Raw genomic sequence first — 13,532 nt, 5'->3', positions numbered from 1 at the left:
GGGTTAGGCAGGCAGTGAGGAGGTAATACAGCTCTTCCTCGCCACCTGTAAAATGCTCTCTGAAGAGCAATCTGAATGTAGATCACTCTTCAAAGCGCAAAGCTTGTTGAAACTTAGGACTGCCCAAAACAGAGTAACCATTCCCACAGAGAGACTCTCCCCACAGAAAAAAACTGCACCCCACAGACACCTTGCAGTCACTGCACCCCACACAAACTCACCACTCCCACATCGCACAGTCACTGCACCCCACAGACACACCGCACAATCACTGCACCCCACACAAACTTATCACTCCCCACAGACACATTGCACAATCACTGCACCCCACAGACACACCGCATAATCACTGCACCCCACACAAACTTATCACTCCCCACAGACACATTGCACAATCACTGCACCCCACAGACACACCGCACCGTCACTGCACCCCCAAAGACACACCGCACCGTCACTGCACCCCCACAGACACACCGCACAGTCACTGCACCCCCACAGACACACCGCACAGTCACTGCACCCCCAAAGACACACCGCACCATCACTGCACCCCTACAGACACACCGCACCGTCACTGGACCCCCAAAGACACACCGCACCGTCACAGCACCCCCACAGACACACCGCACAGTGACTGCACCCCCACAGACACACCGCACAGTCACTGCACCCCCACAGACAAACTGCACCCCACAGACACACCGCACAGTCACTGCACCCCTACAGACACACCGCACAGTCACTGCACCCCCACAGACACACCGCACAGTCACTGCACCCCCACAGCATCACTGCACCCCACAGACACACCGCACAATCACTGCACCCCCACAGACACACCGCACCGTCACTGCACCCCCACAGACACACCGCACAGTCACTGCACCCCCACAGACTCACCACACTGTCACTGCACCCCCCCCCCCGGACTGGTCCTTCTCCAGATAGTACAGGAGGACAACATAAGTCACAGCTGAGGGTACACACCAGCCATTTACACAGCACGCAGTGGAGAGTCTCCCTACCTGTGCCTGGCGGTGTTGTTCAGGAGGGAACTCAAAAAACTGCTAGGATACATCATCACACACTGGCACTGATTTGGAGCAGCCAGCAGAGGACTGATTTGAAAACGGCGCGCAGGAGACCTGGTTTTTAGCTGAGGAAATGCACAGCCCGTGGAATACTCCTCCACTCCGCCCACCCCTTCCAGCAGATACATGGCACCCCCCCTCCCATTGCTAGCTCCAATTGCAACAGTGGCTGGACAGATGGGGCGGGGAATGCTCCTGCAACACTCGCCATAGAAACGGCCCCTCAAGTCTGGGACCGGTGTACAGTACACCGGAGCGGAGGTAGGATTTAACTGAGCCTGTCATTGGTTGGGCCGGCCGGTAGCTGTTCAATACCCCACAGACACACTGTGCTGCCGAGGAAGTGAACATGGGAGCGAGCAGACAGCGGAGGGCCGCGGTACCTGTCAGTACACACAGCACTGCACTAGTAACACACATGAAGGTGACAGTCTGCAGATACAAAACTGCACCCCTCTGAATATTGCGCCCGGGGCGGCCCGCACCGGCAGCACCCCCCACGCTACGCCACTGTCTACATGCATTTTGATGCATTGTGGATGAAAAAATGCAGCAGGTAGTACTTTTGTTGAAAGCACTGGAACTGATTGCACTGGTGTGAACTAGGGCCATTGCAGTACATGGAAAACACTGTGCATGTAGTCTAGATGTGGTTTTACCAGTTCTGCACCGGAAGGATTTGCCCCCTTAATGACCAGGCCATTTTTTGCGATTCGGCACTGCTATATTTTAACGGAAAATTGCGTGGTCGTGGGAACCTGTACCAAAATAAAGTTGATGTCCCTTTTTTCCCACAAATAGAGCTTTTTTGTTGGTGGTATTTGATCACCTGTGCAATTTTTTTTTTTTTTTTTTTGCGCTATAAACAAAAAAAAAGCGACATTTCTGAAAAAACAAAACAATTTTTTTCACATTCTGCTTTATAACATTCCCCCAAAAAAAAAATTCAAAATGTTTATCCTTTTAGGCCAATTTGTATTCTGCTACATATTTTTGGTTAAAAAAAAATTGCAATAAGCATATTTTAATTGGTTTGCGAAAAAGTAATCGTGTCTACAAACTAGGGGAAATATTTATGTCATTTTTATTTATTTATTTTTTACTAGTAATGGCGGCGATTTTTTTTTTTTACCGGGACTGCGACATTGCGGCGCACAGATCGGACACCTAACTGACATTTTTGACACTTTTGTTGGGACCAGTGACATTACTACAGTAATTAGTGCTAAAAATATGCACTTTTACTGTAATAATAACATTGGCAGGGAGAGGATAACCTAGGGGTGTTGAAAGGGTTAAGTGTGAGCCTAGGGGAGTGTTTACCAACTGTATGGGGGAAGGGCTTGTGAAATGACCACAGAGACCTGTAATCCTATATAGAAGGATCACAGGCGCTCTGTGATCATGTCAGAGAGAAGAACGGTCAGCTGTGTTTACAACAGCTGACCATCCTTCTCTCTCAGCGGGGAGCGATTGTGGGTGCTCGGCGGCAATCGTAGTACATGCACGCCCCCCCGTACCACGCGTGCGTCCAACGTAGGGCTACTTCAGTTTGCGCAGGAGAGGCAGCCTGCCGCAGTAAATGTGTAGCGGACGGTCTTAATGTGGTTAAAAATGCACTGGAAAGCATTTCCAGTGTGAATCAGCCCTATAGATAAATGACTTACTATAAAGGTCAGAACAAGGCTACTATGCTCTGTACTGCAGTCTGTGTTTTCTGCATAGGCAGGAGCCTCATTCTGGCATAGTAGCCTTTAGGCCTCATGCACACTGGGCAGAAAGAACGCTGCATTTACAGATGTTTTGGCATTTCTTTTTTCAGTCTGTAACCCTCCTGTATGGTAGCCTGTGTCTCTATGCACACCTAGGCATTTACAGGCTGACAAAAAAAAACATCAACACTTTCAGGAGAGGATTTGGGCAGAAAAAATGTTCTACTAGCCAGAATATTAATGTATTCCAGCCATTAGAATACATTAACGCCAAACATGCATTAAAGCGTGTGCAAACCATGGCTTTTATTGCTTTTTTTTTTAAGTGGCCTTTTAGGAGAAAAGGCATTTAGAAAAGCTGTGCAAATGCTCACTGTGCTTGTAGTTTTACTTTGAAGTAGACCTATGGTAAGAAAAATGAAAAATGTCTGTATTTTACATGTTATGTGTAGGATGACTACAGTTCAACTATTCTTTTTAATGGCAAATAGTACTAAAAGGGGATTCCTGCAGTGCAGAAAGCATTCATGTATCTATTGTTGTTTTTATATATTTTTTTTTTCTTTGCTCCTAGGATGTTCCAACCAAACTGGTAGCTAAAGCTGTCCCCCTACCAATGACTGTTCGTGGACACTGGTTTTTGAGCCCAAGGACCGAGTACACTGTGGCTGTCCAAACTGCATCAAAACAGGTGGATGGAGATTATGCTGTGTCAGAGTGGAGTGAAATCATTGAATTCTGCACTGCAGGTAAAAATGGCAATGGGAAATTTATAAGCCACGTTTTCAGCATTGCCTACCTATTTGCAACCCCAAAATAATCCCCTTTTAGAATTGCAATTTTTGTTTATTTTAGGAAATATAGGATTTCTGCTTTCTACCGTCGTAGTTCTGAGGTAAAACTGTTCATAATTCATGATGTTTGTTTAGGTAATTGTAAAGTTTTTTTTAATAACAAACCTATCAATGGTTTTGCACACAGTGGCCCTGATCCCTCTCTTCTGGTGTTCCTTGCTGGCGCCCTTGGCTTCTTCTTCTCTACGTGCCACCATAGGAACCCATTTGCTATGATGGCATGTGTGGGCTCACAAGCGGGGCGTGTGTGCAACTATTAACACACCGAGTGGGGCTCAGCCTTACCCTTGCTCCCTCCTCATTGGATTTATTTGAAAGCACCAGGATCCAATGGCTCCTACTGCTGCCTTCATGTCCAGTAAGGAGAGAGAGTGGCAACGCTGCTCTCAAGCACAGTGCCAGATAGAAATGGGGCTCAGGTACAGTGGATATAAAAAGTCTACACACCCCTGTTAAATTCACTGGTTTTTGTGATTTAAAAAATGAGACAAAGAAAAATTATTTCAAAATTTTTTCCACCTCTAATGTGACCTATAAATCGTACAACTCAGTTGAACATCAAACTGAAACCTTTTAGGTGCAGGGAAGTAAAAAAAAAAGAAAAAACTAAAATAATATGGTTGAATAAGTGTGCACACCCTTAAACTAATACTTTGTTGAAGCACCTTTTGGTTTTATTACAGCACTCCGACTCATACCCAAAAAGACTATCAGCATGGCACATCTTGACTTGGCAAAATTTGCCCACTGTTTGCAAAAACACTCCAAATCTGTCAGATTGTGAGGGCATCTCCAATGCACAGCCCTCTTCAGATCACCCCACAGATTTGCAATCAGATTCAGGTCTTGGCTCTGGCTGGGCCATTTCAAAACTTTAATCTTCCTCTAGTGAAGCCATGTCTTTGTTGAATTGGATGTATGCTTTGGATCGTTGTCATGCTGAAAGATGAAGTTCCTCTTCATGTTCAGATTTATAGCAGAAGGCTCAAGATTTTGTGCCAATATTCACTAGTATTTGGAACTGTTCATAATTCCCTCTACCTTGACTAAGGCCTCTGTTCCAGTTGAAGAAAAACAGCCCCAAAGCATGATGCTGCCACCACCATGCTTCACTGTGGGTATGGTGTTCTTTTGGTGATGTACAGTGTTGTTTTTGCGCCAAACATATCTTTTGGAATTAGGGCCAAAAAGTTCAACCTTGGTTTCATCAGACCATAACACATTTTCCCACATGCTTTTGGGAGACTTTAGATGCGTTTTTGAAAAATTTAGCCGGGCTTGGATGTTTTTCTTCATAAGAAAAGGCTTCTGTCTTGCCACTTTACCCCATAGCCCAGACATATGTAGAATACAGAGATTGCTGTCTCATGTGCCACACAGCCAATACTTGCCAGATATTTCTGCAGCTCCTTTAATGTTTCTGTAGGCCTCTTGACAGCTTCCTGACCATTTTTCTTCTCATCTTTTTTATCAATTTTGGAGGGGCGTCCAGTTCTTGGTAATGTCACTGTTGTGCCATATTTTCTCCAGTTGATGATACTGTCTTCACTGTGTTCCATGGTATATCTAATGCCTTGGAAATTCTTTTGTACCCTTCTCCTGATGGACACCTTTTAACAGTGAGATCCCTCTAAAGCTTTGGAAGCTGTCTTTGGACCATGGCTTTTAGGATGTAGGATGAGACTAAGAAAATGTCAGGAAAGACCTACTAGAACATCTGAATTTTTTATGGGGTTAATCAGAGGCACTTTAAATGCTGGCAGGTGTGTACTGACTCCTATTTAACATGTGTTTGAATGTGATTGCTTAATTCTGAACACCGCTATATCCCCAGTTATAAAAGTGTGTGCACACTTATGTAACCACATTATTTTCGTTTTTTTATTTTTACTCCACCCCCCCCACCCTAAAGGATTTGAGTTGTACAGTTTATAGGTCACATTAAAGGTGGAAACATTTCTGAAAAGATTTATCTTTGTCTCATTTTTTTTTACATCACAGAAACCTGACATTTCAACAGGGGTGTGTACACTTTTTATATCCACCGTAAGTATCTAGGAAGGGCTTTTTTTTAACCTTAATGCAGAGAATGCATTAAGGCAGCGTTTCTCAACTCCGGTCCTCAGGGCACACTAACAGGCCAGGTTTGCAAGAAAACTGAAATACATTACAGGTGATATCTTTTGCTGCTCAGTGATTGCTGCATCTCCCCAAGGTAATGCTTAAAATCTGGCCTGTTAGTGTGCCCTGAAGACCGGAGTTGAGAAACACTGCATTAAGGTAAATAACATTAAGCCCCCGTTCACATATAGGCGGTGTGGGCATCTCAGTGAATCCTGAGCGTTTCCCTCCAATGGATCCCATTCATGCAATCTGCCACCAGTATCAATGGTAAATTAATGACACCCCAAAACAGGCTGCCAAAACGCAGTTCGATTACAAGAATCGGTTTGCATGGGCGTAAGCTCCCATGAGATCTGATTCCAGTGCGGCAAAAAAAAAAAAAAAAGATGCCTGCAGCTTTTTTTGCGTGGGGCGAACTGCGAAGAAACGCATGGGATTTGAATAGGAATTTGGTGTGATTCCTATCTGAGTCGCATGTGGTGTCCCGCATGGCACAAGTGTAAACCAAGGATAAGTCTTTACACACTGCAACACCTCTTCCTGCATCTCTGAGGCTACCTATAATGAAGAGTCTAAAGCTGGCCATACATTTCACATTCAAGATTGCATACCTCCCAACTTTCTGAGTTGGGAACGAGGGACACTTATTAGCAAAAGTATGTAGGCATAGGACACATCTCCTGCAACGCCCCTTTTAAAGGAGAATTATACAAAAAAAGAAATGATTGGTTAAACACACAAGTGATTTTTTTTACCACTACTCTTCCTTTATATTGGCTTTTGCAATTTACAAATGTAGCAATTTAGAAATTGGGTGAAAGGTTTAGCACAGCAAAACTTTTTGATAGATAGTCCGGTCCATAAATATTGGGACATTGACACAATTCTAATCAATTCTAATCTTTTTGGCTCTATACAGCACCACAATGGATTTGAAATTAAACAAACAAGATGTGCTTTAACTACAGACTTTCAGCTTTAATTTGAGGGTATTTACATCCAAATCAGGTGAACGGTGTAGGAATTACAACAGTTTGTATATGTGCCTCCCACTTTTTAAGGGACCAAAAGTAATGCGACAATTGGCTGCTCAGCTGTTCCATGGCCAGGTGTGTGTTATTCCCTCATTATCCCATTTACAAGGAGCAGATAAAAGGTCCAGAGTTAATTTCAAGTGTGCTATTTGCATTTGGAATCTGTTGCTGTCAACTTTCAATATGAGATCCAAAGAGCTGTCGCTATCAGTGAAGGAAGCCATCATTAGGCTGAAAAAACAAAACAAACCCATCAGAGAGATCGCAAAAACATTAGGTGTGGCCAAATCAACTGTTCGGAACATCTTGTTTGTTTCAAATCCATTGTGGTGGTGTATAGAGCCAAAAAGATTAGAATTGTGTCGATGTCCCAATATTTATGGATCCGACTGTAAATAGTGCATTTTATGTACAACTATATAGATCACACCAAAATGTGGAGGAAGGAGAGAAAGAGGGACTTTATTCTAAATCTGCCAAAATTGTATCCACTTAGAAAGGCCCTTGCAGTGCACATTCTGGGCACATCTATAGCAGACTGTAAAATGAACATGTGTATCATCAGATTAAGGCTAGGTCTCCACCAGTGCTGGATGCAGTAGCTGAACTTCTAGCAAAACTTTGCCCATTCTCACAAATGTACAGTGCATCCAAAAATATCCACAGCGCTTTACTTTTTCCACATTTTGTTATGTTACAGCATTATTCCAAAATTGATAAAATTCATTATTAAATTCTACAAACCATACCCAATAATGAAAACGTATTGTTCAGTTAACCTTTGTAATTCAAGCAAGCTAGAAGCTGACAGGTTACCAGGCACAGCTACCTTAGGTTCTGTCTGCTCCAGTCTTCGTAAATTCCTCCCAAAATGACTAAAAACACTTTAGTGTTTATCATTTTAATAGTTTAGTGTTATATCAAGTGTCCATCACTGTGTACATTTTATGTGCAAGCTGGAGCTCTTTGTGTAAAATGTTTGACTGAAATTTACAAGCATGGCTTTTACATAATAAATGCCCCGACACATCTTTCTAACCATTCGGGGGCAGCTACAGTGCATCCGGAAAGTTTTCACAGCACTTCACTTTTTCCACATTTTTATTTTACAGCCTTATTCCAAAATGGATTTAATTCATTATATTCCTCAAAATTCTACAAGCAGTACCCCATAATGTCAACATGAAGTAATTTTGTTTTTAAAAAATTTGCAAAGATTAAAAAAAAAAAAAAATGAAAAAATCGCATGTACACAAGTATTCACAGCCTTTGCCATGACACTCAAAATTGAGCTGACCAGGAATTTGATGGTTACTCTGACAGAGCTCCAGCATTTCTCTGTGGAGAGAGGAGAACCTTCCAGAAGAACAATCATCCCTGCAGCACTGCACCAATCAGGTCTGTATGGTAAGGTGGCCAGATGGAAGCCACTCCCTAGTAGGGATGATCAAACGGTTCGGGTCGACCATCGGTTCGACCCGAACATTGGCTGTTCGACATTCGGCCGAATTCCGAACTTTTTGCGGTTAAAGTTCGGAATTTGGCCACCAGAAACGCCCAAAATGCAATGGGACAGGAACTGGGCTTTAAAAACCTGTGATTGGCCCAGAAACATCAGTAAAAGCCCATTGGAGTGACTAGGGGGTCCAGAGGCCAATCAGGAGTGAATACGCCCCCCATACGCCCCCAGTATATAACATAGCCCCGCCAAATCTCTAGTACTGTAATAGAGAGGCTGTGCAATAGAGTGGAAGCAGTTCTGTTACTCCTGCTGCTCCAGTGTCATTTTGCAATTATTAGTGTGAGGAAAGGGATATGCAGTGTAGTTAGGGTACTATTTTCCACTATAGTTAGATTCAATAATCTAGTTTCTGTAGGGAAAGTTTTAGTGTCAGGGTGACCGTAGTGTAGTTTAGGGTGAACTAACTCTGCTATGCCAGGGTGACCAAACTCTTCCATGTCAGGGTGACCGTAGTGTAGTTTAGGGTGAACTGACTCTGCTATGCCAGGGTGGCCGAACTCTTCCATGTCAGGGTGACCGTAATGTAGATATATATATATATATATATTGTGGGGATTTAGCTCGGTGGTAGGCGTGGATGACCCCTTTGGGGGGTTCGTTACAGATAGCCGAGAAGTGGTTGCAAACAACAGTTTGGTTTATTCATGCAATTTTCTTCACACAAGTGCAAGCGTCAAAAACATCCAAAATAAAATAAAAGACAAAATAAATCATTGCCACTGTGGGAGGCTACCTTCTCACACACAGGAACCTACCTAAGGAAGTCTGTCTCCAACCTACTGTTGGGCAGACTTTGCTGATCCTACAGCAGACACTCAATAGTCCATGTTTTTCTCTTCACACAACAAATGTCCATTGAACATGTCCCTTTTCTCTTCACATTGAACACATTCCTTTGTTTGTCTCTTCACATAGCAAACAGTGCATTTATTTCTTTCCACATAGAAATAGTCCAAGACCTCACCTTGAGTAGTCTTCAATCTTAATTAATTTCCCCTTCACACAGGAAATGTCCATTGGTTTCTTTTCACATAGAAACGATCCAAGACCTCACCTTGAGTAGTCTTCACACTTGTTACTCTCCTCAGGGCACATCGCTTCAGGAGGTCTTCCCTATGCTCAGCTTCAGGGGGCATCCCTTCTCCCATGCCCACACAGCGTCGGGAGGCACACATCTGACTGTCCTCCTCTCCCCACACGGTGTCAGGAGGCAGCAATCCTTCTCCCATGCCCACACGGCGTCGGGAGGCACACATCTGACTGTCGTCCTCTCCCCAGCTCACACAGCGTCAGGAGGCAGCAATCATTGGACTTCCTTTGGACAAATTATAGAGGCCTTAACTTCCTCATTCCGAACAGCTGAAGGCCTTTCAACTTCCTTAAGCCGTCCTGGCTACCTTTTCAGCCGACACCCTATAGTAATTGGTGAACTTTCCAAACCAGGTGGAAATGTATTTCCTGTCTGTGACTACATCCACAGATTTACCTGACTTCCTGTCACTATATATATATATATATATACAGTGGGTACGGAAAGTATTCAGACCCCCTTAAATTTTTCACTCTTTGTTATATGGCAGCCATTTGCTAAAATCATTTAAGTTCATTCTTCTTCCTCATGAATGTACACACAGCTCCCCATATTGATGGAAAAACACAGAATTGTTGACATTGTTGCAGATTTATTAAAAAAGAAAAACTGAAATATCACATGGTCCTAAGTATTCAGACCCTTTGCTGTGACACTCATATATTTAACTCAGGTGCTTTCCATTTCTTCTGATCATCCTTGAGATGGTTCTACACCTTCATTTGAGTCCAGCTGTGTTTGATTATACTGATTGGACTTGATTAGGAAAGCCACACACCTGTCTATATAAGACCTTCCAGATCACAATGCATGTCAGAGCAAATGAGAATCATGAGGTCAAAGGAACTGCCTGAAGAGCTCAGAGACAGAATTGTGGCAAGGCACAGATCTGGCCAAGCTTACAAAAAGATTTCTGCTGCACTTAAGGTTACTAAGAGCACAGTGGCCTCCATAATCCTCAAATGGAAGATGTTTGGGACGACCAGAACCCTTCCTAGAGCTGGCCGTCCGGCCAAACTGAGCTATCGGGGGAGAAGAGCCTTGGTGAGAGAGGTAAAGAAGAATCCAAAGATCACTGTGGCTGAGCTCCAGAGATGCAGTCAGGAGATGGGAGAAAGTTGTAGAAAGTCAACCATCACTGCAGCCCTCCACCAGTCGGGGATTTATGGCAGAGTGGCCCGACGGAAGCCTCTCCTCAGTGTAAGACACATGAAAGCCTGCATGGAGTTTACTAAAAAAAACACCTGAAGGACTCCAAGATGGTGAGAAATAAGATTCTCTGGTCTGATGAGACCAAAATAGAACTTTTTGGCCTTAATTCTAAGCGGTATGTGTGGAGAAAACCAGGCACTGCTCATCACCTGTCCAATACAGTCCCAACAGTGAAGCATGGTGGTGGCAGCATCATGCTGTGGGGGTGTTTTTCAACTGCAGGGACAGGACGACTGGTTGCAATTGAGGGAAAGATGAATGCGGCCAAGTACAGGGATATCCTGGACAAAAACCTTCTCCAGAGTGCTCTGGACCTCAGACTGGGCCGAAGGTTTAACTTCCAACAAGACAATGACCCTAAGCACACAGCTAAAATAACGAAGGAGTGGCTTCACAACAACTCCGTGACTGTTCTTGAATGGCCCAGCCAGAGCCCTGACTTAAACCCAATTGAGCATCTCTGGAGAGACCTAAAAATGGCTGTCCACCAACGTTTACCATCCAACCTGACAGAACTGGAGAGGATCTGCAAGGAGGAATGGCAGAGGATCCCCAAATCTAGGTGTGAAAGACTTGTTGCATCTTTCCCAAAAAGACTCCTGGCTGTATTAGATCAAAAGGGGGCTTCTACTAAATACTGAGCAAAGGGTCTGAATACTTAGGACAATGTGATATTTCAGTTTTTCTTTTTTAATAAATCTGCAACAATGTCAACAATTCTGTGTTTTTCTGTCAGTATGGGGTGCTATGTGTACATTCATGAGGAAGAAGAATGAACTTAAAGGATTTTAGCAAATGGCTGCAATATAACAAAGAGTGAAAAATTTAAGGGGGTCTGAATACTTTCCGTACCCACTGTATATATATATATATATATATATATATATGGAATCAAAAAACAAAATTTTGAAGCCCTAAAACCCAATAAATACCCCTAAAAAGTGCCTAGGGTTCTGGGTCATGCCCCAGGGACTATTAATCACACAAAAAAAGTTCTTAAAAATTGTCGTTTTTGATAGAGAGCCAATTATTGAAAAAAAAAAAAAAAAGATTTCTTTGGATTTAGTGTCTGGGGGTCTAAAAAGTGTACCTGTGAAGTTTCAGCTCTGTAGCATGTCCAGAACCAGGAAAAAAAAAATCATTTTTCTTAGAATTTCAGTAGCGCAGGGATGGGGTTATCCTCCTTTCACACCTGGGCATTTTTGTTTCAGGCGTTTATTGGGCGTCTTTGGAGGCAGGCATGACATCTGAACTTCTGTATAAGGGTATATACACTCACACACACATATATATATATATATATATATATACACACATATAGGTGTGAAAGGAGGGTAACACCATCCCGCGCTACTGAAATTCTAAGAAAAATTATCTTTTTTTTCTGGTTCTGGACATGCTACAGAGCTGAAACTTCACAGGTACACTTTTTAGACCCCCCAGACACTAAATCCAAAGAAATCTAATTTTTTTTTTTTTTCAATAATTGGCTCTCTATCAAAAACGACAATTTTTAAGAACTTTTTTTTGTGTGAAAAATAGTCCCTGGGGCATGACCCAGAACCCTAGGCACTTTTTAGGGGCATTTATTGGGTTTTAGGGCTTCAAAATGGTGTTTTTTGATTCCATATATATATATATATATATACATACATACATACACATATACAGTTGTATTCAAAATGATTCAACCCCCCAATGCTGTAAAGGGTTTTAGGGAGTTTAGTGTACATTTGTAATTGTATTCAGAATGAAATCCTACAAGGACTTCTTAAAGAACCATATGCAACTAAAAGGACATCAGTTGGTTTTGTAATACAGTAGTACATGTTTCTTTTGTGAATACTTCATTGACACAATTATTCAACCCCTTAAAGACTACCACTCTGAAGAACAGAGGTTCATTGAAGTGTTTTCAATCAGGTATTGAAAACACCTGTGGATGTTAGGGAGCAGCAATAAAGCCTAATAAGCACCAATTAGGCAGCTTTAAAATGACTGTGATACTCAGCTCCTTCTAGACATTTACTGGTGTGGTTAGAAACATGGTGAAGTCAAGAGAATGGTCCAGGAAGACAAGAGAAGAGGTGATTACTCTTCACAGGAAGGACAATGGCTATAAGAAGATTGCAAAGATGTTAAACATACCAAGAGACACCATAGGAAGCATCATTCGCAAATTCAAGGCAAAGGGCTTTGTTGAAACGCTACCTGGTCGTGGCAGAAAGACGATGCTGACTTCGACTGCTGTGCGCTACCTGAAGCGTAGAGTGGAGAAAAGTCCCCATGTGACTGCTGAGGAACTGAGAAAAGATTTGTCAGATGTGAGAACTGAAGTTTCTGCTCAGACAATACGGCGCACACTGCGTAATGAAGGCCTCCATGCCAGAACTCACATAGGAGGATGTGGCCTGGTGTCAAGAAGGGAAGCAAAGAAGCCACTTCTCTCCAGGAAAAACATCAGGGACAGACTGATATTCTGCAAATGGTACAGGGATTGGACCGCTGAAAACCCGGGTGAAGTAATTTTCTCTGATGAATCCCCTTTCCGATAGTTTGGGGCATCAGGAAAAAAACCTTTTCCAGGGAACAAAAGGTGAGCGCTGCCATCAGTTCTGTGTCAACAGTAAAGCATCCTTGGCCCATTCATGTGTGGGTTTGTTTCTCAGCCAAGGGAGTGAGCTCACTCACAATTTTGCCTAAGAACACATCCCCGAATAAAGAATGGTACAAAAACATAATCCAAGAGCAACTTCTCCCAACCATCCAAGAACAGTTTGGTGACAAACCAGGGCCTTTTCCAGCATGATGGGATACCTTGCCATAAGGCAAAAGTGATAACTAAGTGGCTTTGGGAACAAAACATCAAAATTTTGGGTCCATGGCTAGG

The 13,532-nt window shown here is 43.1% G+C and overlaps 1 protein-coding gene across 2 annotated transcripts in view; it reads left to right on the top strand.

Moving 5' to 3' along the window:
- The window catches only part of PHYHIPL (phytanoyl-CoA 2-hydroxylase interacting protein like), a 234,731-nt gene that overhangs the window by 166,911 nt on the left and 54,288 nt on the right, over positions 1–13,532 (top strand). For both annotated transcript variants that reach the window (XM_082268255.1, XM_082268256.1), the window contains exon 3: positions 3,381–3,555. In XM_082268255.1, the coding sequence (XP_082124381.1) occupies positions 3,381–3,555 (175 nt within the window). The remainder of the gene's footprint in view (positions 1–3,380; positions 3,556–13,532) is intronic.

The sequence above is a fragment of the Pelophylax lessonae genome (genome assembly GCF_965119305.1).
Source record: "Pelophylax lessonae genome assembly, chromosome: 9".
Taxonomy (NCBI): Eukaryota; Metazoa; Chordata; class Amphibia; order Anura; family Ranidae; genus Pelophylax; species Pelophylax lessonae.
Note: the sequence above shows the minus strand (reverse complement) of the source record. Positions and strands in the feature narration are given on the sequence as shown.